At 31.5% G+C, this 22590-nt stretch overlaps 1 protein-coding gene across 2 annotated transcripts; it reads left to right on the top strand.

Annotated features, from left to right (window-relative positions):
• Positions 1–1540: 1540 nt before the first annotated feature.
• Positions 1541–20898, top strand: LOC147071108 (uncharacterized). Of its 2 annotated transcripts, XM_085948274.1 has the most exons (11): positions 1541–1747; positions 2505–2674; positions 4281–4452; positions 5658–5906; positions 6400–6571; positions 9612–9748; positions 10707–10912; positions 13240–13323; positions 15493–15668; positions 18385–18545; positions 19517–20898. In XM_085948274.1, exons 1-11 carry the CDS (start codon positions 1696–1698, stop codon positions 19588–19590), a joined length of 1653 nt encoding a protein of 550 aa, XP_085804400.1. In that variant the 5' UTR covers positions 1541–1695; the 3' UTR covers positions 19591–20898. The 2 variants fall into 2 exon arrangements, with proteins under 2 accessions (XP_085804400.1, XP_085804401.1); XM_085948275.1 differs by lacking the exon at positions 13240–13323 and having other exon boundaries at positions 19517–20318.
• The last annotated feature ends 1692 nt before the right edge of the window (positions 20899–22590 follow it).

Here is a 22590-nt window from a genome sequence, read left to right as displayed (position 1 = left end):
GAACGTGTTAACGCGTGCGTTTGAACATGTACCTCACCGAAAAAAAAAATCTTTTTTTTTTAACGGTACATGTTCAAACACGCGCGTTATCATGATCTTACTCCCTATTTCAGTTTTAGTTTGTCAATTTATGGCCATGGCCGTATGTTGTTGCTTAACCACTGGGGAATGCCAAAAGAAATGGCGTATTTCAAAAAAACACTACCTTATTCTTAGGTCAATATTAATTATAAAGCAATCATTATTCGTACAATGTTTATCACACTTGAATGGTCAAAGACATATCTTATAATAAATATCTTTAGAATTATCTTTAATTGTGTTAATCTTGCCCATTTTTTGAATAATAAAATGCCTAATTCTTGTCTAATTTGGGATCACAGAGATTATTAATATAATATTTTATCGTAAATATTTCACTATAATAATGTCGACATAAACTATACTGATGGTTTTATAAATGCGTTTAAAAATTAATAAATGTAAAAAATTTTAACACCACTGCACATTTATGTACTGAAATATGACTATATTCTAAAACATTAGAGCGAGAGGTTTAAAAGAATACTATTTTATGTAATAAAAATACTTTATGCAGTCATCAAATGTTTAAAATAAATATAAAGGATAATAAGGCTTCAAAATTATGTAAATAGATTATCTTCAACGTTTAAGGAATGTCCAGGATCATGCTTTGAAAATAGCATAAAAGCTCCATTTTGACGTACATAAGATTTTATAATTATACTTTTTATTATTTTTACTAATATGAGTCATACTATCTCATTTTATATAAATAAGGCTACTAATATAAATTATTATACTAAAGCGCATGCACTATTTATACAGAAATACAATAATTTTAATATTGTTTTATATTTCAGCCTAGAAGCGCAATTGTGTGCATTAAGAATTGAGTTTCCTCTGGATGTAAATTTGGAAAATTATTCTAAAACATTAGAGCGAGAGGTTTAAAATAATACTATTTTAGGTAAAAAAATTCTTTATGCAGTCATCAAATGTTTAAAATAAATATAAAGGATAATAAGGCTTCAAAATTATATAAATAGATTATCTACAACGTTTAAGGAATGTCCAGGATGATGCTTTGAAAATAGAATAAATGCTCCATTTTGACCCACGCTGAGCACGTCCGCCCTTGTTTTTCTTTATTTAACTACCTTGAACCAGCAGCTATTTTTTCATCAATTAATCAAATTCTTATTCAGTCATTTAAAAATACAACACGTGAATCCGTTTCGGATCCCTTCGTAACAATTCTTGAAATAAGTGATGAAATTTTACCGAATTTACCAATCGAATATCTACAAGTCATGACAATAGTATATTTCTAAGTATTATGTCATGCTTTAAATTTGTCAACGTGATATCATATGAGTTCACTTTACATATCGTTATCAGTGTTATCACTAACAGTCTGTTTCTGGCCTAATTCATGCCGAAAAAATATAACAATGTGAGTAATTCATTTTATCGACATTCATTAGTATTGGCAACAGGAAAATAAAAACAATCTAATATATTTTTGAAGTCATTAGCTTACTGTCCATCAATGTGTGAAAACGTTAACCTTATAAGTCGTGCTATCTATTTTACAAAAAACTATTTATAATACTTGTTAAATGAAAAGTTCAATTTAACTACTACTACTAGTGTACACTATTTAAAGTAGCAATGGATAAATATTTTTGTTTAGTTTGGCTTAGTGTCATAGTTTCAGTTGAATGTAAGTATATTATGTATGACATAAATAAAATAATAAATAATATATTCAGTGCTATATTTTAGTCTTAGTGCGATATAATTAATTTGGGCTTCAAATTAATTGGTAAATATAATATATTATATGCGCATATATAGCAAGTATTTTATAAAAACAGTGCCAATTATTTAATATCAACGGCAAGTAAAAATGATTATTGATAAATATTAAAATTATCTACGTATATGAAAGTATTTTTATAAACATAGGGAATTATTTAAAAACCTAATGGTTGGTATAAAAAATAGTTTGACAGAATATAATCTAATTTGGACAGATTTTTTTTCTGCAATAATAACTAATTTATTTAGCAGCTTTTGTATCATGTTTAATTTAGTATGATAGTATTCGTCTTGACTGGCTATTTAGATCAGGTTGTGCTTTGGCTAAAAACCAACCTAAAAAGTATTTATTTATTGTTTTTCTCTAGTATCTCATCCCTTACGCCCATTTGATTGATGTTACTTAAGAATTATGTATGTAGTGTAAATTAACCATTTCACAATTTTTTTCTTACGGTTTCACCACATACACTTATTTCAGTAAATTAAAGATATCCATGCGTGAGCTCAATTTTATTATGTATCTACGCCTGTTTGCAATAATTGCGGTGATGTTGAAGGTATTCAAACTATAGTGCGAAAACATCTTCTTGGCTATGTATTGACACTTGCTCTACTTCTATACTAAGTTAATTCTTATATTTTTTTTTCTGTTACAGCCCAGAGTGACTTACAAGCCTATCCATCAAGTTTAACAGTTTTTTCTGGAGGAAATTTTTCTATTGAACTAACATCAATTGATTTCAATTTTGATACTATCTACATGTGTAATATACGGACATCACAATACCACTTAAATATAGACATGCCTGTGAACTCTGCGTATAAAGTGAGTATAATAATTATTTATGTTGAAATCTTTTTTAAGCAAGTTTTATGAATGAATTAATGCTTTCTTTAATGATACTGCCGAAATTATGTAATATTTGAAGTGAAATGATTTTATTTCGCTTATGCGGAATTCGCAAGTGAATATTTTCGTAGACTGAAATAAAAAATTTACTAGCCAGCACATGAGATTTACGCATACAAAATGTGTTGCTACATTTCAACCACATCACGTGAACATAAGTGAGCTCGCGGTAAGAGCAATATCGTTTTCCTTGGCATTTTAAAATGTTAACAGACAAAATGATGGTACCACCTGTAGTAAATGTTGAGCCGAAAACGAATAGTGTGAGACAAAATGTGCTATAATGATTAGAACCACATTAAGGTCACCTCACGCGTATCAAACCATATCTTCACTATTATTTTTTTTATTTTCTGACAATTTACACATTTTTTAGTCACGCGCTCTCATACATATTTTTTTATTTAGTGTCGCTAGATTTCAAAATCAGCCAAATCCATAGTGGATGAATAGGAGAAAAACAGCATTTTTGTTTTCTCAACTTACCTACACAGTCACGAGGGTAAAAGTTTATATTATTTCGAGTATAGAATATTTAAAATAAATAAGTTCCACATTTCGATAATGCAGAAATGTTATAAAGCGGTAGTTCTTCAGCAATTATTCACAAAAAAGTCAAAAATACCTAAAGGTGGACTTGGCTGATTTTGAAATCTAGCGACAATGGTTTTAGTGGTTTAGAATGTGACTCAAATTACAGGTTATTTACACAGATTGGTTTTGTACGTTCTCAGTTTTTATTATTGATCGTTCTGATTGTTATAGCACGTGAGATTACGTGACGTGACGTTAATATGTTTCTAGGATTAGTGACATCAAGTTACTGAATTAGGAGATATAAAATAATAAATAATAAGATATAATCTGGAAGAAAATCGATGGTTTTAAAATAAATATTATAAAACATAAAATTATGAAAAATTTATAAACATAACATATTTGGAGTTTATATTTGATCCTCTCAAGAGTTGCTGTTTTTGCTAAACTATCAAATTCCTCATCCCCCAGAATTCCAATATGTGAAGGAATCCAGACTCCATATGTCCAGGCAGACGATGTAACATAGGGGCAGCAGTTATCCAAAAAGCGACACACCGGAGGAATCTTATATATTATTTATCAAACGCATTTTTTTGTAGTACGTATTCTACTTTTAATCAATAAATTAGGACCGGTTTCGTCCGCCTCAGAGGGATATTTTCAACTGAAAGTTTTCAGTTGTTCTAATTCATTGATAAAAGTGGAATAAGTACTACAAAAAAATGCGTTTTAATAAATTAAACAACAATACTATGCAGTTCCACCATAAATTGACAGTTAACAAAATAAAAGAAAATTTACGAAATTAATAATACAATAATCAATAATTCCAACAATATATTTTATAAATATAATATCGGGGGAGATATTTTCAGTCTGGGTCTTCTTCTTCTTCTTCTTAGTACTCTGGTATATTTGTATTCCTTCAATTCTTTTCTCATATTTAGGCCAAGCACCGCTAAAAGTTTTGTTATTTTCATAGGAACAACGAGTTTCAGCACATTCTTACGGAAATGACACTTTTCATATGGTGGGTAACAGGCGATGCCGATTTTCTGTGACGTCGGCTTCTGTTGGGAACAGTGGCCAATGGACAATTTTGGCAAAAACCGTTAACCAAGAATATTTGAGTTATTCATATATAGATATACTAGGTGAGTAGATACATAAAAATAATAATTAATTTTGTAATGTGGAATATAAACATACACATGACTTAATAATAATCAGTGGTGTGCGGTTCATATAAATATTATGATGCGGAAGAGGGCCACCTTTGTTAATAAATAATTATTCTAAGATAATCTAAATTACTAATAAGACACCAAAAACTATTATAAGTATATACTGTGTGTTTTCACTGCATGTTTGATTTATTCTTTTGGTAACATTTTGAGGTTTCTGTTGTTAATGACAATAAATTGGCTTAATTCATCATGAATGTCATTCGAATTATTTCTAACTATTAATTATTATTATTGAAATATTATTTTTTAATTAAAGCAGCTTAAGTACGTGCCGAAATAGGATTATATTAATAAGTAATATTGTTGTATATTGCCATGATTATTATTAAACTAAGTGAAATTAGTATTACGTCATAATAATATTGTATTTTATATTAATTTATGCAATGTAGGTATTTCCACCACGAATTTTAATAAACAATCTATAAACATGTAAAAAATCATAAAGCTCCATGAAGTTTTTAATTGTTCTGGGGCGTAATGTCTTAACATCAACTATTATAGAACGAGCGGTTTCTCTTCCCACGGTTTCAAGAAGTGGAAAATTTGGCAATAATTTTAGTTTGAACAACACTGATATTCTAAGAGATTGTTAGACATGGGGCAAAATTGTCTTCATTTTTATGTAACATTAATAATCATGCTTAATAATTAATAGCCATTGAAAAAGTCAAACAAAGTAATATTTTATAACATAGGTACATAATTTAAAAAATTACGCCCGACGGAACATGTACCCATATGTATTGAATAGGAGGTTCATTGTAGGTATATAGTGACACCCACGATGGCCGCATGGCTTAAACGCCGGCTTAATGAGTGAGGGTCCCAGGTTAAAATCTTGGGTCTGGTAAGTACACATATTGTTTCTCAATTCGTGTATGAGATTGATATGCGAGTGTATAGAGTATGGACCTAATAGGTTGAGCAAGTGGCTGACATCCATTTTTCATAAAAATCTGTTATTACAAACCTCCACTCTGTAGAGGCCCATATTATGATCTTATTAGGATCGGACATGGTCGGAAAAAAATATAGTAGGTATACAGATTATTCTATAAAGAGTAACAAAATCATAGGAATATTTATTTTTTCCAAACTATTTTCTTCAGACCCTCCCAGAGCAGAAAAAATCCTTGAAGCAGAGATTGGATCGTCTGTGCTCTTTGACTGCGCAGAAAGTTCCTCCTCAAAACCCAACGTCTGCAGCATTTTTAGCAATTCTGGAGAGCTTTACAGTTCCGAGTGCTCCTTCAGACTTGATCCAGTCAGAGTGAATAATATTGGAAACTGGACGTGCGTTATGAATTTTGCTGAGTCTATAAATCAGATCAACCACACGATTATCTTGGTGGAGTCAGGTGGGATAAGCATGAATTCTATTAAGTACTGCTTATAATATAATATGTCGCATTAAATGATATTTTTAGGTTATCATTGAGTGCGATGCGTCTGAGCAATATTGTGTCAATTGCACGTATGTCGTGCTCGATTTGGATATTCACATTTGTTCTAAACTAGTTGTGTCGTGGACGTCTCCTGCATTGCATTCACTGTACAATAGGTACTGCTTGTGTATAGCTAGGACAGCAGTGGCAAACCTTTATATGCGTATGTGCCAATAGGAATTATTCTATTTTGGCCACGACTCCAAGGAACCATCCTAAATAACATTTCGCGTCGGGGACAATCGAAACAGACAATGGGCTTGTTAGTAATTTGGCCTTTACGCCAAAGACATTTTAATGTGTAACAAACTATGAAATTTTCTTCAGTGATTTTAATATGACAACCACTTAAAAGTCCTTTTTATAATTGGAACCTATTTGAATAATCATATATAATTCTTTTCAGTCAAAGGAGTTAAGAGTTCAGTAGAAATAGAAGAAAATAGTATATTTCTTAAATGTAGCCTTATTAAAACAACTCTCAAAGTCAATTGGTGCAGAGTGATCTCTCCTACAGGAAAAATAATCTTAATCAATAATGGACTAACTACTGGTAGATATTCGTCTAGTGTTACAAAGTAAGTTACATCAATATTTTTTTTATTTGGAATACTTTTTCTACCTTTTACTATAAACATAATCGTTATAACAGTTTCATCTTACGACATTACCAGATGGCAATACAATATTAATTTTAATAAACTATTTCTTTTATACAACGAATAATTCACAAGATTTAAGAATGTAAAATCTTTTATTGAACATTTGAAAATATGTCAGATATATAATTATATAACTACTAAAAAGAATCTTTTTAAAATAATTCGACACCAAGCAAGACTAGAACCCACATCCATTGGATTCGTACCAATATGCTTCCTACCTCATTGCGACGAAATTAATTAGTAAGGTTCGGTGACAATACAGAACAAGACAAAACAGAACAAGACAAAACAGAACACGACAAAACAGACCGATTTTTTTTTTATTTTTTTTTAAACGGTACATATTCAAACACGCGCGTTAATATCATTTTACTCCCTACTTCAATTATAGTTTGTCAATTTATGGCTACGGCCGTATATTGTAGCTTAACTACTGGGGAATGACAAAAGAAATGGCGTATTTAAAAAAAACACTACCTTATTCTTAGGTCAATAATTATTATAAAGCAATCATTATTCATAAGATGTTTATCACACTTGAATGGTCAAAGACATAGCTTATAATAAATATCTTTAAAATTATCTTCAAATGTGTTAATCTTGCCGATTTTTTGAATAATAAAATGCCTAATTCTTGTCAAATTTGGGATCACAGAGATTATCAAAATAATTTTTTATCGTGAATATTTTACAAAAATTATCTCGTAATAAATTATACTAATGGTATTATAAATGCGTTTAAAAATTAATAAATGTAAAAAATTTTAACACCACTGCACAGTTATGTACCGAAATATGACTATATTCTAAAACATTAGAGCGAGAGGTTTAAAAGAATACTATTTTATGTAACAAAAATACTTTATGCAGTCATCAAATGTTTAAAATAACTATAAAGAATAATAAGGCTTCAAAATTATATACATAGATTATCTACAACAGTTAAGGAGTGTCCAGGATCATGTTTTGAAAATACAATAAAAACTCAATTTTGACCTACGACGAGTACGTGGGCCGTTAAAACTATTTTTTCTGTTATATTTTTGCTTTTATTTTATTTTCCAAAAAAATTGATAAAAAAATCAATCCCGAAATCTCGGGATTCATAGGTATCGAAAATAGCTCGGGATCCCGGGATTGGAATCCCTAGTGAGGACTGATCTCAGCAGTGTTCTGTGTATTATTATCTGAATATTTATGTTCCCAGATTATTCTTTGGATTACAAATATTTAAAGATTCCAAAGTAAAACTTGTTGGCTATATTATGTATATATTTATTGTATATATTATTACTGATATATCCATTAAAAAATCAAGGCGCCAAAAAACCGACCTTTTGGCTATAACTGAAACAGTTAATTCAAATTTTGACTATCCCGAGCTCTTTAGCAGGGAATCCAATACCGGGATCCCGGGATCCCGAACTATTTTCGATACCTATGAATTTTGGATTGGTAAACAAAATCCCGAAACTTTCGGGATTGATTTTTTTATCAATTTTTATGAAAAATAAAATAAAAACGAAAATATAACAGAAAATATACTTTTAATAACATACAACTACATTAGAAATAAGCTGAGTTTGAATGAAGTTTGATTAAAAACTCATGTGTTGACAATTCATTTTATATTTTTACATAAATAAATAAAAATGAGAAAGATTGGAAAAAAAATATTACTTCGCACTTTTAACAAAGTGATTCCGCCATGATCTCCTACGTTTTACGACAGTTTCATATTTGGCTGACTAATTAGATTTATGAAACGGAACGGCCATAAACCACGATTTACTTTACTATTTTAAATCTCGCTGACTCATTCATTAAGTTTTTATTATCAGAAACAGCAATCTCATATAATAAATGTAAACACTAAACACAATATTGATTCTACGGAATTTAATAAATGAAAATAGTTTAGATTTGTAAATAGTTTAACATAAATTAAAAAATCCACATAATATTTACGATGAAGGTAACATCCGTGAAGTGAATTTGAGAAATACAATAAATAAATCAAAAATATTTAGTTAGGCGTTTCAGCCTCAGCTTTCATCTTTTTATAGAAAGTAAATCATCGCGCAATACCAGAAAATTCTACTCTGGAGACCCATTGGTCACAGGGGGAATCACCGGATAATACATAACCATATTTTGCTGCCTTGCGCAATCGTAACATAAAAATAATAAATCCGTTTATTTAAATGAATTTAGAGGACGTAAAATATTAAATAGAAAAAGTAGAGCTTGTAAGAGAGTAGAGAGTAAAAAGTAGAGCTAGCTAGAGTAAATTATTATAGGTACTAGATTTATTTTTTACCGATTTTATCAATGTTATTTTTGTATATTTATATAAAAATTTAATATTAACTATTGAAAAAAATACCAATCCCGGGACCAGTACCAGGATCCCGGGATCGTCGAATTGTAATCCCAAAATCCCGGGATCAAAATTTTGGCTCGGGATTGGATTCCTAGTCTTGAGTATAATCCAGTTTCGTGTCCCCACTCGACACACGAAATATGGTCACCCATTTGAAGCATTTTTCAATATTAAGGAATTATTCTTTTCTATCAGTTCGTCTATTAACACGCCGATCACCGCATTCAAATATCTATACATTTCGAAGGCTATGCGTGACTGTCGCTAGGTAGATGTGCGCGTACTTCACAAGCAACACTGGATCTCAGTTCTCGAAAGGTTTGTTCGGTACACGAGACGAGTTTTGATGTAAGAGTCGGCTTAGGGATCCAAGATAATTTGCTTAAATCAAAAATTTATTTAAGCTGAAGGGATAATAATTATTTTCATAAGATTTTATAATATTACTTTTTATTATTTTTACTAATATAAGTCATTAGTCTCATAATATCATATAAATAAGGCTACCTATATAAATTATTGTACTCTATTTATACACAGATACAATTTTAATATTGTATTATATTTCAGCCTAGGAGAACAATTGTGTGCTTTAAGAATTGAGTTTCCTCTGGATGTAAATTTGGACCATGGCCAATGGAGAATAGACATTGGAAATAGCGCTGATGATTTTACCGGATGTTTCATCAAGCTACCGAATATCCCACGTAAGCAATAAGCATTGTTTCACAATAAATATTGCCAGACCACTTTACGTAGGTACCGTTCACTTCGCGCCAAATGGTTCCACGTCCCCGAACCCAACCAAGTTATTAAATAAATTACGTACACGATGCTACCAATCCAAGCACGCATGGTTCGGAGTGGTCCATTTCGAAAAAAATATCCATAATAAGTTATTTATATAATATTTATAAGTAGTTATGACCAAGTGTGACTTATAATTACATCTTGGTTTTGTTTAGTAAATAAATGAGTTTTTATTAAAAAAATATCTTTAGTCTATCTCGATTACATATCAGTAAAAAAAACACGTTTTTTTATTTTAGTCTTTGGTGCATATAAGATAATTTCTAAAATCCAGAGACTGACACGATATTTTGAAATTCTTATTAAAATGGGTCTATAGTATGGACCCATTATTTAATGGTTCCCAAAGTGGTTCCTACGGCCCCCTAGGGATCCTTGTGACCACTGAGGGGGTCTGTGGCAAATTAAAACCTGGTCAAAAAATCTGCTCCTGAGACATTCTATGGCTTAAAAAACTGCTGATGCTTCACAATCAAAATTAGGACCTCGTGATACGCTTGATAAAAACAAAGTGGTTCGGGGAAGATTAGTTTGGGGGGGGGTCTATGATTGTTTTTCCAGCTAACTTTCCAGATAACTGCAAATATAATATGGTCTTATATTTCGAACGCATGTTGTTGGCTACATACACCCTTCAAAAAGGTGATTCACAAAGAAAGATCTGACCAATCAGAAAACGAACAATCAACCACACAACTCTCAATAACTTTAATCTCAAAACTAGATTTCTGTTAACAGTAACATTTACTTTTATGATGATAAAATGTATGTTAAGCCATTTCATCTTTTCTATTATATTCTAATTAGCTATAAGTAGATATATATTTTAATAAGAACAACATTTTTTAAATTCAGATATTAACATACCAACGCCTAAGCCTACTTTCGTGTCTACCGGTTCAGCAATAGTGAAGTCAGGATCATCTCTCCGTATCCGATGTGAAGTTCCATGGCCAGCATCCTACTGCTACGTTCGGCGTCCTAATGGACAATTAGTCAAGAATGAAGGGCAGCCATTCGAACGCCGGTTGCGCGTGGGAGTTTGTCTCCTAACCGCAGAGGTAAGTCAATTCTGGAACTAATCATATTAAATTGAACCATTAAGTACACAGTGGGTATCACTTATTAATGTAGGTGCATTGGGGTAATTCCGACAGGAATTTCTATGAGATGACTAGAGGTTATATATTTCGGTTAATTATTCAAAGTGTTTTATATTTACTGCCATTATTGTTTTACCCCGGTGTACTTAAAGAAAAGATGTATGATACATATATATTAGATTTTGGAATATATAGTTGGGTTCTTTAAATTGAGAATTTGAAATATTGAGTCATTTTTTTTTTGGCATTGGGGGAATTACGAACTATCTTGGGGTAATTCCGAAATTATTCAAAAGTTGATTTTATTGCACTTTGACCAAATGTTTACCTTTCTTTTTCGACCGTAATTACTCCTAACACAAAATATCATCAATTTTGTTGATAGTATCCATAATCCCTAACTTTTGATACTTACTATTAGTTCGGAATTACCCCAAAAAAAGGTAGTGGTTCTCAACATTTCAGTTAAGTTCTTAGGATTATAGGGATTGTGGAACGGGATGGAGCAGATCAGGTTTATTCCCGGTTGTCACTACCAGTTTTGTTCCCACCGGTGACAAATAATGAGAAAAAATATCCCAATATGACACAAGTACCTACCACCTTAAATCAATAAAATAAAGACGAGGAAAATCAAAGAAAGTGGTAATTTTAAAAATCAATTTTTATTTCTTTCTTATTTCTTATTTGACTACCTTGATAGAACAATATTTTTTATAAAGATATCTTTTGTTTACTTACTGTTTTTTGCATAGCAAAATAAACTTTCTTCATACCCATACAATTAAATTAGTCAACATTAAAAATGTTAAATCAAAGTCGGAACTTGTCTTTTTAATCATTTTCATCTACTTTTATGGCATAAACTTATAATTTATTCCTGCTAGCAAACCTAAAACTAAAATGCGGGCTACACTGTTAAAAAAATATAACAGAATTGCTTAAGACATGGTCTGAAAGCCTCACATATACATAATAATGATCTATTGGTTTGGTACGCAATCAGTCAAAATAAATTCTATATTTATCATTACATAAGTAATATTCTTTTTCATCAGCACTGTTTTTCGTATATCTTCTTCATTATTAATGACTCTGGAACGTTGCTACTATCTTTTCTTTTGGTCGTAATAAAGGTTAGCTGCTGCTGTGGTCTCAGAGTTTTTAAAAGTTGATAGAGAAGTATGTTTCCTCATGTTTTATTATTTCTTCTATGAACCCAATATAGTATCTCTTTTTTTCTGATTGAATATCTGACAAGCACTGAATCATTTAATTTGTAATTTTCCTTCATAGCAGGGTCCTTTTCTTGAGTTTTGTATACTATATCTTTATTTTTCAGTTTTAGTAGCAGTTGTTCATCTTTGTCTTTTTCTTTTGAGTCTTCTCTAGTTGTCATATTTTTTCCCTTTATAAAAACATCAACGTTGTCTCTGTCATCTCTTTCAATGTGTCTTTTCTCTTCATTTTTATGTCTGTTTTATCCGCTTGATTTTCTTTATCTTTACTTTTTTGCCAACACCTTTACTCTTAGTACAGAGAGAATTTGAATCGTTGTTGGTGAGTATCTTTTCGTCAGTTAAACTTTCACCATATTTCACATCTTTTGTTTTTTTTTGTGACCTTACCAGAATTCCGAGATATGTAAGTTGGGGTAATTACGAATCAGCAAAAATGGCGCGAAAAACACTTCTCCGAAAAAACTTGATGGTATGCACGCATTGTTGACACTAGCGACTAGCGAGGACTGACGAGGCGAGCACAATGAACATGGCGTCTAGACTAAATGTTGCCAATAGGAAAATATCGCTTCGATTAGTAGAATTTTTAAACTTTCGGAATATACCTATATTCGGAATTACCCCAATGCACTTAAATAAAATGAATTAAAAGTTATATTTACACATTTATATTTTAAAAAAAATCAATGTTTTTTAAAATAAATATAAAAACGTCAAAACTATGAATAATAATTAATCAAATATCTTTACAGTACAATAAAACATGACCATAAAATAAAAGCATGGGATCGTTTATCGAATTCATGTTTTATAACGATTTTTTTCAACTGCAAGTTTATTTTTGACTTGAAAAAATAAAAATATTTTTCTTGCCAATGTTTATAGATACCTACGCATTTCTTTAAATAAAAAAAATACTTTAGAATGTAAATTATCAAAAAAATGTCTCAAATTGCTGGCTTCGTATTTTTTCCGCTAGATGCCTTTGCTGGGTGGAGTATTCACTTTAATAATACATCCTATATAATATTCTTTTTTGTTTAGAATGTCATTTCTGATGATGCTGGAAAATGGACGTGCGGATTATCCTCGAATAACAGTACTGAAGATGTCCTCTCCTATACTATTGCAAGTGTTATTTTACTTTATGTTGATATTTTGATAACGATTATAGGTATTGGTCATCGAGACGATAATATGCAGGTTTATAAATAGGTATATATTATAATATACTTACTGAGTATAATAAAACTGCATTACAATAAAACGAAATGAAGCCTAATTTTCAAAAAGGCAGGAATTATTGATTGATTTTGGTAACATAATAAATTACTATACAATTACTAGTACCAGTAAAAAAATAAGTAGGTAACTATTATAATATACGAGTATGACGTATAGATCTATAAGTTAACCACTGAGTGAGGTCGCTATAAATGCTCTAACATTTTACATAATTACTAACACTGGCTGAGCCAGCCGTTTTTGCTAGTAAATAGATTCGGATTATCATCCTAACCATATAGTGGTGGAATTTAAAATAATAATAAAATAATGATACGCTTTTACTTGAGATACTTGATTACCCATTTTAACAGTACGGTTTTTGCTTTAGGGCGGACTTTTGCTCTAATGTCTGTTGAGATGATTTTTTTTGCTGATTTGACGATACTTTAGCGAGGATAGTTTTATTTTTCGGACAATTAGATTATTGTAGTAAAAAATATTTATTTTATTTTTGGATTGAGCATGAACCTAGTGGGTCGGTAAAATTGTTAACTATTTATCGTCAAAGTATTTTAATATAATTCTGTTGGCATATGGTTCAGCAATCGCCCAACAGAAAAAAATCTAATTGGGAAAATGAAAACGTGATCGAAACTATATCATTGTTATTGGGCCGTGAAATTACATGGAATTTAGTAATTAATATCGATTTGTTCGATTTTACCCAGTCCAGCATTAATACAGTTCAAACCCCAGAATTACCTTAAAGATGCCTAGTTGGACAGCTTATGACACGATATTTTCTCCTCTATCACTTTCACATGAATGTCAATAAAAATTAAATGAAATAGTATTATTAGATACTTACATCCAAATCACAATATCATTGCAAAAAATAAGTAATCAATTGCCGGTAAAACGTGCTACATCTGTCATCTATGATTATAATCGAATCTCTAAATGACAATCATTCTCCTATTAGTTTGACAAATAAATGCCAGTACTTACCGTATTTTCAGAATACAATAATATCGTAGTGAGGAAATATCATTTTTATACTTTAAACGTTTTGCACACCAGTGTGCCGATTTCAAATTCAATAGTATTCTTGAATAATAATTGTGATTTATTATACTTCGAGTAGGTTTCTACATAGAAAAATTACACGTTATTACTATTTTTAATTTATGACAGATTGGGGAAAATATGAAAAATAATAGTGTGAGATAGACATTACAATTTTGAAAATAATATATGTTTGATTATGTCAATTTGTTTATGATTATGCTCGATTCCAATTAAAGAGATTTTGGGAGGGCACAAATCGAAGTGAAAATGTTCAAAAATCAAGAAAATGTCCATTAAACATTAATTAAGCGTGTTTTCCAAGTGGTTATTACGGAGTTTCCATATTTTTTATACCGTAATCAGTGTTGTCAGCTGTCATTCATATAAATGTGCCAGATAGGGTAAGAAAATAAGCCAGATGGCAGAAAAAAACTCGAAAAGATAAGATATAGTTTTCCTTCTTTTTCAAGAACAAAGATTCTTAACTCCTAACAAAGAAGAATAATTTTGGATTTTACAACTAATAAAATATTATTAAAAATTAATTCATGTAAGAAATTTAGTCCTCATTTTGTATGCCACATTCATTATATTAATTATATAATATAAGATACAAAAGACCAGCAGTTAATTTGTATGCAATTCTAGCATTATTATAAGAAGTTTGAAGCTGTTTTAGGTATCGAAAAACGCTGGGTTAAATGTCATACGCCAGATGCAAAATTTTAAATTTGATAATAGAGGAATTGAACGAGATCAATATTGATCAAGGATGCTGGTATCTTTTTAAATTGGGGCAAACTGCAATTCATATAGTTTTCAATTTACTTTTGAGACCCTGGACTATTTTGTCCCATTTAGATCTAAGGTACTTTTGAGAATGACCTCGGTACGAGAAAGGACAAAGTTATCCCAAGTATCAAATAAAATGACGTGCAATAACTAAAAAAGAACATAATAGGATAAATTGAATAATACCAACTCGTCATCATCAAATTACAGGTGATAGTGGTGACCGAAGACTTGTTCAGTCCAACACCCATTTTAACCCAAGGATTGACAAGTAACCCATTCCTGGTTTGTCGATCAACGGAAGAACGACCTATAAAATACTGCCGCTTTATAGCCCCTACTGGAAAAGGATACGCCATTCAGCCAAATATGTCTTCTGATGCCAGGTATGAAAACATACGTGTCCGATCTCTCGGCTTTGCTGGGTCACACTGAGTAGGTACCTTTGCTTTTTTGTACTCTGCGGCATGACGTCTTCTTTTTAAGCCCATTCTATCCGGAATCAAATGCGATTTTTTTAGGCGAGTTAAAAAAAATCGAATTTCACAAAAAATATTATTTATAACTTTATATATTTATAACTGCGGATAAAGAGGTGGTTAACCAAATCTAGCATTTAGAGTATACATTCCATATCTAGACACCCACTCCGGACTTTAAGTCTAACGATAAACAGCCCCTAAAATATAGTTAGTAAGAATATAATATAAAAGTTATATCGTTGCGCTATTATAAATTATAATATTATACATAATCTATACCTATTAATCAACAGCAAAGAAAATTGCGCAACATGTGACATTTTAAGCATATAGATCAGGGGGGGGCATACTGCGGCCCGCTGGGTATTTTTTTGCGGCCCGATATCATTCATTGTACTTCTGATAACGAATAACTTTTTATATATATTTTTTTTAAATATTGACAATAGATCAAAATTTTTTTAGCAATAGTACGCGATTCATTTTCAATATATATTGATAGTGTACCGACAGAGCTACAATTTGAGATTATTGATCTGCAGTGTGACACTGATTTAAGAGAATTGTATCGTCGTGAAGAAATCTCGAAATTTTACAATGCCCTTAATTCAAACAAATTCAACCAACGTAAAGATTATACAAGAAAAATGTTTTTTATTTTTGGATCATCCTATATATGTGAACAAACATTTTCGATCTTGAACCTCAATAAAAATTCTTTACGATCAAATATCTCCGATGCCCATTTACAAGCAGTTTTGAGAATATCAACACAAAATTAACACCTGAATTTAAAAAAATGTTAAAAAAAGTACAACAGTTTCATTCTTCTCATTAATTTTTTTGTAATGTTTATTTTTCGTGATAATACAGAGTGTATATCTAAAAATGGTATTTTACTTGGGGCCCGCCGCTCATTTTGAATTCTTAAATTTGGCCCTCCAGCCAAAAAGTTTCCCCCCCCCCCCACCCTGATATAGAGTATACTTTAGAGAAACAAATGAAAATACGTATCTACTAGAGCAGTGCTTCTGAATTTTTTTCATACCACGGACCCCAAAATCAGAAAAAAAATCCAAGGCAAGAAGGGAGGGACCTCTTCAAATTTTTTTATCATTAGTGACCAATACTAATTTATTTACCATTAACTATTATTATAGCTGCATTTTTATTAAAAATAAAAGAACATTTCATTTACTTGAGTTTAAAGCAAAAATTAAAAAAAAAAAACAAAAATTAATTTCAAATTTATTATAAGCTACAGCCGACAAAAACAATTTAATGAGAGGGTGTGATTGCATATTTTTATATAATAAATCAGTATCCGGTACACTGTTTGAAATGCTAATTCGCAGGGTTTGCTCAAACTTTCCGTTGAAAGACGAGACCTGTGTTTAATTTTTATTACCAGTAAACATAGATTTAATATAATTCCAGTAAAGATGAAAATGCTGTTTTTCAAACAATGCTGCTTTAACGATGGACGGATATTCTTACAGTCGCATTATCCAAAATTCAGCAAGACTTCTTTCATTAAATTCGACTTCAAGGGAATTATCTGATCTAATATCAATCATTTGTTTTTGAACTGCCCACGTAATAATATGATCCTATTTTAAGGAAGTAAATGATGTTAAGATATGATATACAATAAATATTGTAATTTTAAATTTCATTTAAGTTTGGGAAATATTTGTTGAAAAATCGTTGTGATTCGGCAACGTGGTCAAGTATAACACTTTTGAAGTCGATTATAGATTTAATTCATAAACTTCTACCTTGAGATTTTGACTGACTTGTATCAGGTATCGTCCAGTGACTACGACCAGCCACGGTACTTATTATATTACTTAGGTTGCTCGGCAGCCAAATCACACGGGTCACAATCCTCAGTCTTGAAATTCCAACGAGTTATATTTTATTATTATTTATTCTAATATGTTGCATTTTTTCATTCCTGGGAGGGGGTCCGGACCGTTCCAACAGACCATCAATGTTTGTAATAATTGATAATATTACTGAAAAAATAGCTTGTTGTGACTCATGTCATATTTGTGTTGCTCACCCAAACTATAATAGTATAATGATATACTATGCATTATAAATATTTAGGAATACGGGTCAAAGAGAAATAGAACCAGTCTCAAGAAAAATAACTATATTGAGATTGCAAGAAGTACCTTTATTAATATGAGATGCCTCCATAACAATTGAGACATTAGCCTAGGTCTGAGACTGCGTATGGTACGATGTTATGTTCTCTCAATTCTTTTATTTGGTATGGAAGTATGGACGAAAAACTAAGAGCTGTCACGGAGTGTTGATGTGAGTGAAATGTGGCTGTATAGACGCATTCTCAAAATTCCTTGGACTGACCGAGTGACAAATATTGAAGTAAAGGAGCGAAAAGTTCTGCGTACTATCAAAATCAGAAAACTACAGTATCTCGGCCACATTATGAGACGCCAAAAGTGCAGCATTCCACAACTTGTCATCTAAGGCAAGATCAACGGTAAGAGTTGCAGAGGACCACGCAGCATTTCGTGGCTTAAGAACGAGTGCAGCTTCACTGAACTATTCTGTATTATTTGATGATAAATTCGACGCTTTGTAATTTCAGATTTTCTTACTGGGGTATGGGGCTAGAGAGGGGTGAATGTGGAATATCGTTCGATAAGATCTACTCTGAAGACATCGGTGTCTGGACCTGCGCGGTCACCTTCAAATCTCGGTTCCAGGAAGACACTGTCACCATGAAAATTACTGAAAACACTGAAACAGGTAGTTTGCACTGTATAATATTAAGTACACACGCACGTTCTTGCTCGATTGTTTTACGGTCATTCCAATATGTCTCAACGTGTGCACCATCTGGCTCGATGGTTTTTTGTTCGACATCGACCAAATTACAAATTATCAAACAAATTATCCGAGAAAGATTGAAGGTCCGTAATTCTTGCTCGTTGTAATTTGAGTGAGGGAGTGAAGACGCACCGGCAAGGCTCGTGTGGCCTCGTTCTCACTCGTGGTCGAAGTCGTGGCGGTGCGACGGTGGCCTCACAGCGTCTTGTGTCAAGTTGCTCGACTGTGTTGATACAACGACAAGCATGCTTCCAAGTCAACATGCTCGATCGAGCAAAACCGTCGAGAAAGAACGTACGTGGGTACTAGGCTTAATAAATATTTTTTGAATCTATAATATTCTTAGTCTAGTTTCAATTTTGTGCCTTAGTTATAAAGTATGGAATGTGAGAAAGTCGATAATTTATATATTTAGAGTTAACAACGGAGTATGTATCTATTTTATATAAATATGTGAGTATGCTAGAAAAAAAATATGACCATTTAGTAGAGCCAGATAGAAAATGTACATAAAGCACTAAGAAATTAGCATTATGCCAGATTTTACAGAGCATGTCAAACTCTAAATTGCAATTATGTACCCCATAACATGATTTCGAGTACGATGTACGAAATATAAATTTCCAAAATTGTTATAGAGGTTTGATAAACGATATGAATAAAGGAATAATAATGAAGTTTTCTATAATTATTTCATCCAATTTGGTCGTTAATAAAAATATGACACCATTTTTTTTAAAACACAACAATTATTTACTCCTAAGCCCCTCAATTATTCCTGACATTATCGTATTTCTTTAATTCTGTTTCAGTTCCAAAAAGTAAATGGCTTTCATAGTAGACATGTTCTTTATAACAAAACTAATATTTTTCATTTCCTGTTGCCTTAGACTACTTCCGTCACCTGAAGGCTCGAGCTCCCTCCAAGAATAGAAGACTTTCTGAACTTAAACCAGCAGCATAATCTTCTATCAGGCATAGGCACAAGCACTAGGACTACTATCTGCTGTACCTACAACAGCAGAGACTCACTCCAAGATCAATGAGTGGAATAAACAATGATCATTGTTCTATTAATTGAGATAGATAATATAAGTACATATAAATCCACAATTTAGCATTTCTTATCTATTGGTGGCGAAGAGTAGAGGGAGGCTGTTAAGATCCGACACAAATAGTGCACACTGAACTTTGTCAGTAGGTACCTAATACTTATTGGTATTCATTGAACTAAGACTACAAATTGCAGATAGTGTTGGTTAGTTTTTAAAATTCAATTAAACACTTCCTAGACCGAGCCATAATTAATAATACTCGCTCAAAAAATATTCATCTATACATATAAGTTGTACGTTTTGCATTTGGTCATCACTGATGTTGGCAAAATTCATGAATTCAAGAATGAAAATCTAACCTAACCCAACCTAACTTAACGTAACCAAACCTAACAAATAATCCAATATATCGGCTATTTTCAAAATTTGTTTGCCACTGGTTTCCTGCAAGTAAATCGACAAGAACCGTGTATATTAGACATCAAATTTATCTCAGTATTATACGACCCAAAGAGGTTGGACGGTCTTTAATATACGACCATATATTATTTCCGATACAACATTCACGGTGAAGTGTAATACGGCGAACTGCATACGTATAAATTTTTGGACACGCCGGTCCCCTCCCCAGAAACGGAAAAAAATAGATAAATATCATTTTAGTTGGTGGCTTATGAAATATTGTTGTATGTTAAGGCAATGCTATCTTTTAATTGTTCTGTACTTAATAATGTTTTTAAGAAATCCCCATTATTTTGCTAAATAGTACCTAATCATACCACTTGATTACATGAATTTAGTATATATTTATCATGATTACTGGTTTTCACGGAAACACTGCATTTTTGTAATATTAAAAGTTTCGATAGTTTCTGATACCAAGTACCTATTGATAATTTTTATTTCAATATGACGGACCTTACACAAAGATTAAAAGCCCCTGTTATACATTAAAATGTTGCAGATAACAAAAATTGTTAAGTAAAAATATATAATATATTGAATCACATAGTAATTATGTTGCCAAGTTAAACGACGGTATTGATTAAGATACTTTCACACAATCGTTAATGAAAAAACTTTTAATAGTTAATATAAAAAATATTTTTTATTTTTGTAGAATACAAAAAGAATGAGATTCGACCATTTTTTGTCTGAGTTTTGAAAATTTACTTTAAAATAAACATCTCAAATTACTTTATAATAAATAATACTTCAAAACATAATTTCTGTCATTTATTCATTGTGTTTACCCAATATAATAAAATATAAAAGATATCAACAATAAGAATCCTAAAATATGATTAATTAAATTATTTGATTATGTTTGCAGTCACAAAACAATTGTAGCTTAATGAACTGCTGATTGAAATGGTTGAAAAAACAACTGTTGCTTCATGCAATATAGTTGGAAGCGCACGGCATGAATGTCGCTTACGTGAAGAACTTTGAATAGGTATATTGTCTCAAGTTGATAATTAATTGTACGGAATGGGAAGAGTCGCTCAAGTCAGATTTTTCGACCTGGTCGCCACAAAAGCCAATTTTATTGTATCTAGAAAATTTGGGGCGTCATTCTGTTAACGTCAAGATTTATATACTTACATTGCTCAGGATTTTTCCATGAGCTTTTGTTATTTTTATTACAATTTAATATGTTTGCTTCTATGCGCTCTTATCTCCCGTGGTCACTCTTAACTTAAAGTCATGTAAATTCAGTTAAAACATTCTTGAGTGCACGGTGACCTCAGTCTTGGGTATTTCATTTATATAATATACCAATAGAATATGACAACAAAATTCACCTACATTGCAAACGAATATAATAAATAATTAATAACATTAGTTTTATCATTCATTTATTGTATTGAACCCCCCTTTATTATCCAGTCATATTAAAATTTTATTTCAAAATAATTCCCCTATTATAGTTGGAGACTTTACATATTATGGATAATGATAATGCCTATCATTTATTTATTTACTCATCAATGGATGCAGGATGTAGGGCGTAAGCGATAACATGGAGATATTTAAATAATAGCACAGTCACAGTAACACAAAATCACATTGTCAAGGTTACAGAAACTACAGAAGCAGCGATATCTCGTGGGGTAGGCAGATCATGCGTTGCATAATGGTGGCACATTATTTAGGGCTTCGAATAAAGCAACGAAAATATCACAACTTTTGAGAGCAGTCGCGGTTCATTAAAAAGTATTGACATCTCAGTTTCAAAATTACTAATTAATCGAAGCATAAAAAATCTAATAACATTATGTATTGTGATACATAATATTTTAATGGCGGTTTATCGCACAAACAACATTCACGAGGGTGCTACCAAACATGTAAGCCCTACAGATATCCACGTACCTAACACTAACGTTATTGGTTTCGTGGAAATGTTCTAATTTTCAGTAGATAGTGTGTACGACAATTTAAATATTTTTAATGTATTTTTCCATTTAAGATAGCCGAAAATACATATTTAATAGTTAAGTAAGTACCCATTTAATTTTTGAAAATTGAAAGTAGACGGAATTCTAAGTTTGTTTAAGGACTGCACTTTGCTTATGAATGGACGTCACTATTATACAGAACCACCGGTAAAGCACCAATCTGTGCCAGCGCATGTTCATTAGGACGGCAGACAATAATTCCCTGGGAAGGCATACATGAAGCAGGTCTCAATATTCTCCGCACTCGCATACCGAAGAAGTCAAATACATCAGCAGCGTATGCAGTTAATGCCTACGATGTATTTTCGGAGAAGTTGGGCTTCTGGGAAATCATCATTGACGTATTTCTTACCCCAACTACCTGCCAGAATCAGCTCCTAGACTTAGAAAAGCGTTCTAGATTTTAGTTAACATATGGACGAAGAAAACAAATCAAAGTAAAGTTGG

Source organism: Rhyacophila brunnea, unplaced genomic scaffold (assembly GCF_057557595.1).
Source record: "Rhyacophila brunnea isolate RB1 unplaced genomic scaffold, BYU_Rbru_1.0 scaffold_20, whole genome shotgun sequence".
In the NCBI taxonomy this organism is placed as follows: domain Eukaryota; kingdom Metazoa; phylum Arthropoda; class Insecta; order Trichoptera; family Rhyacophilidae; genus Rhyacophila; species Rhyacophila brunnea.
The sequence above is the reverse complement of the archived record's forward strand: the minus strand, read 5'-3'. Positions and strand labels throughout refer to the sequence as shown.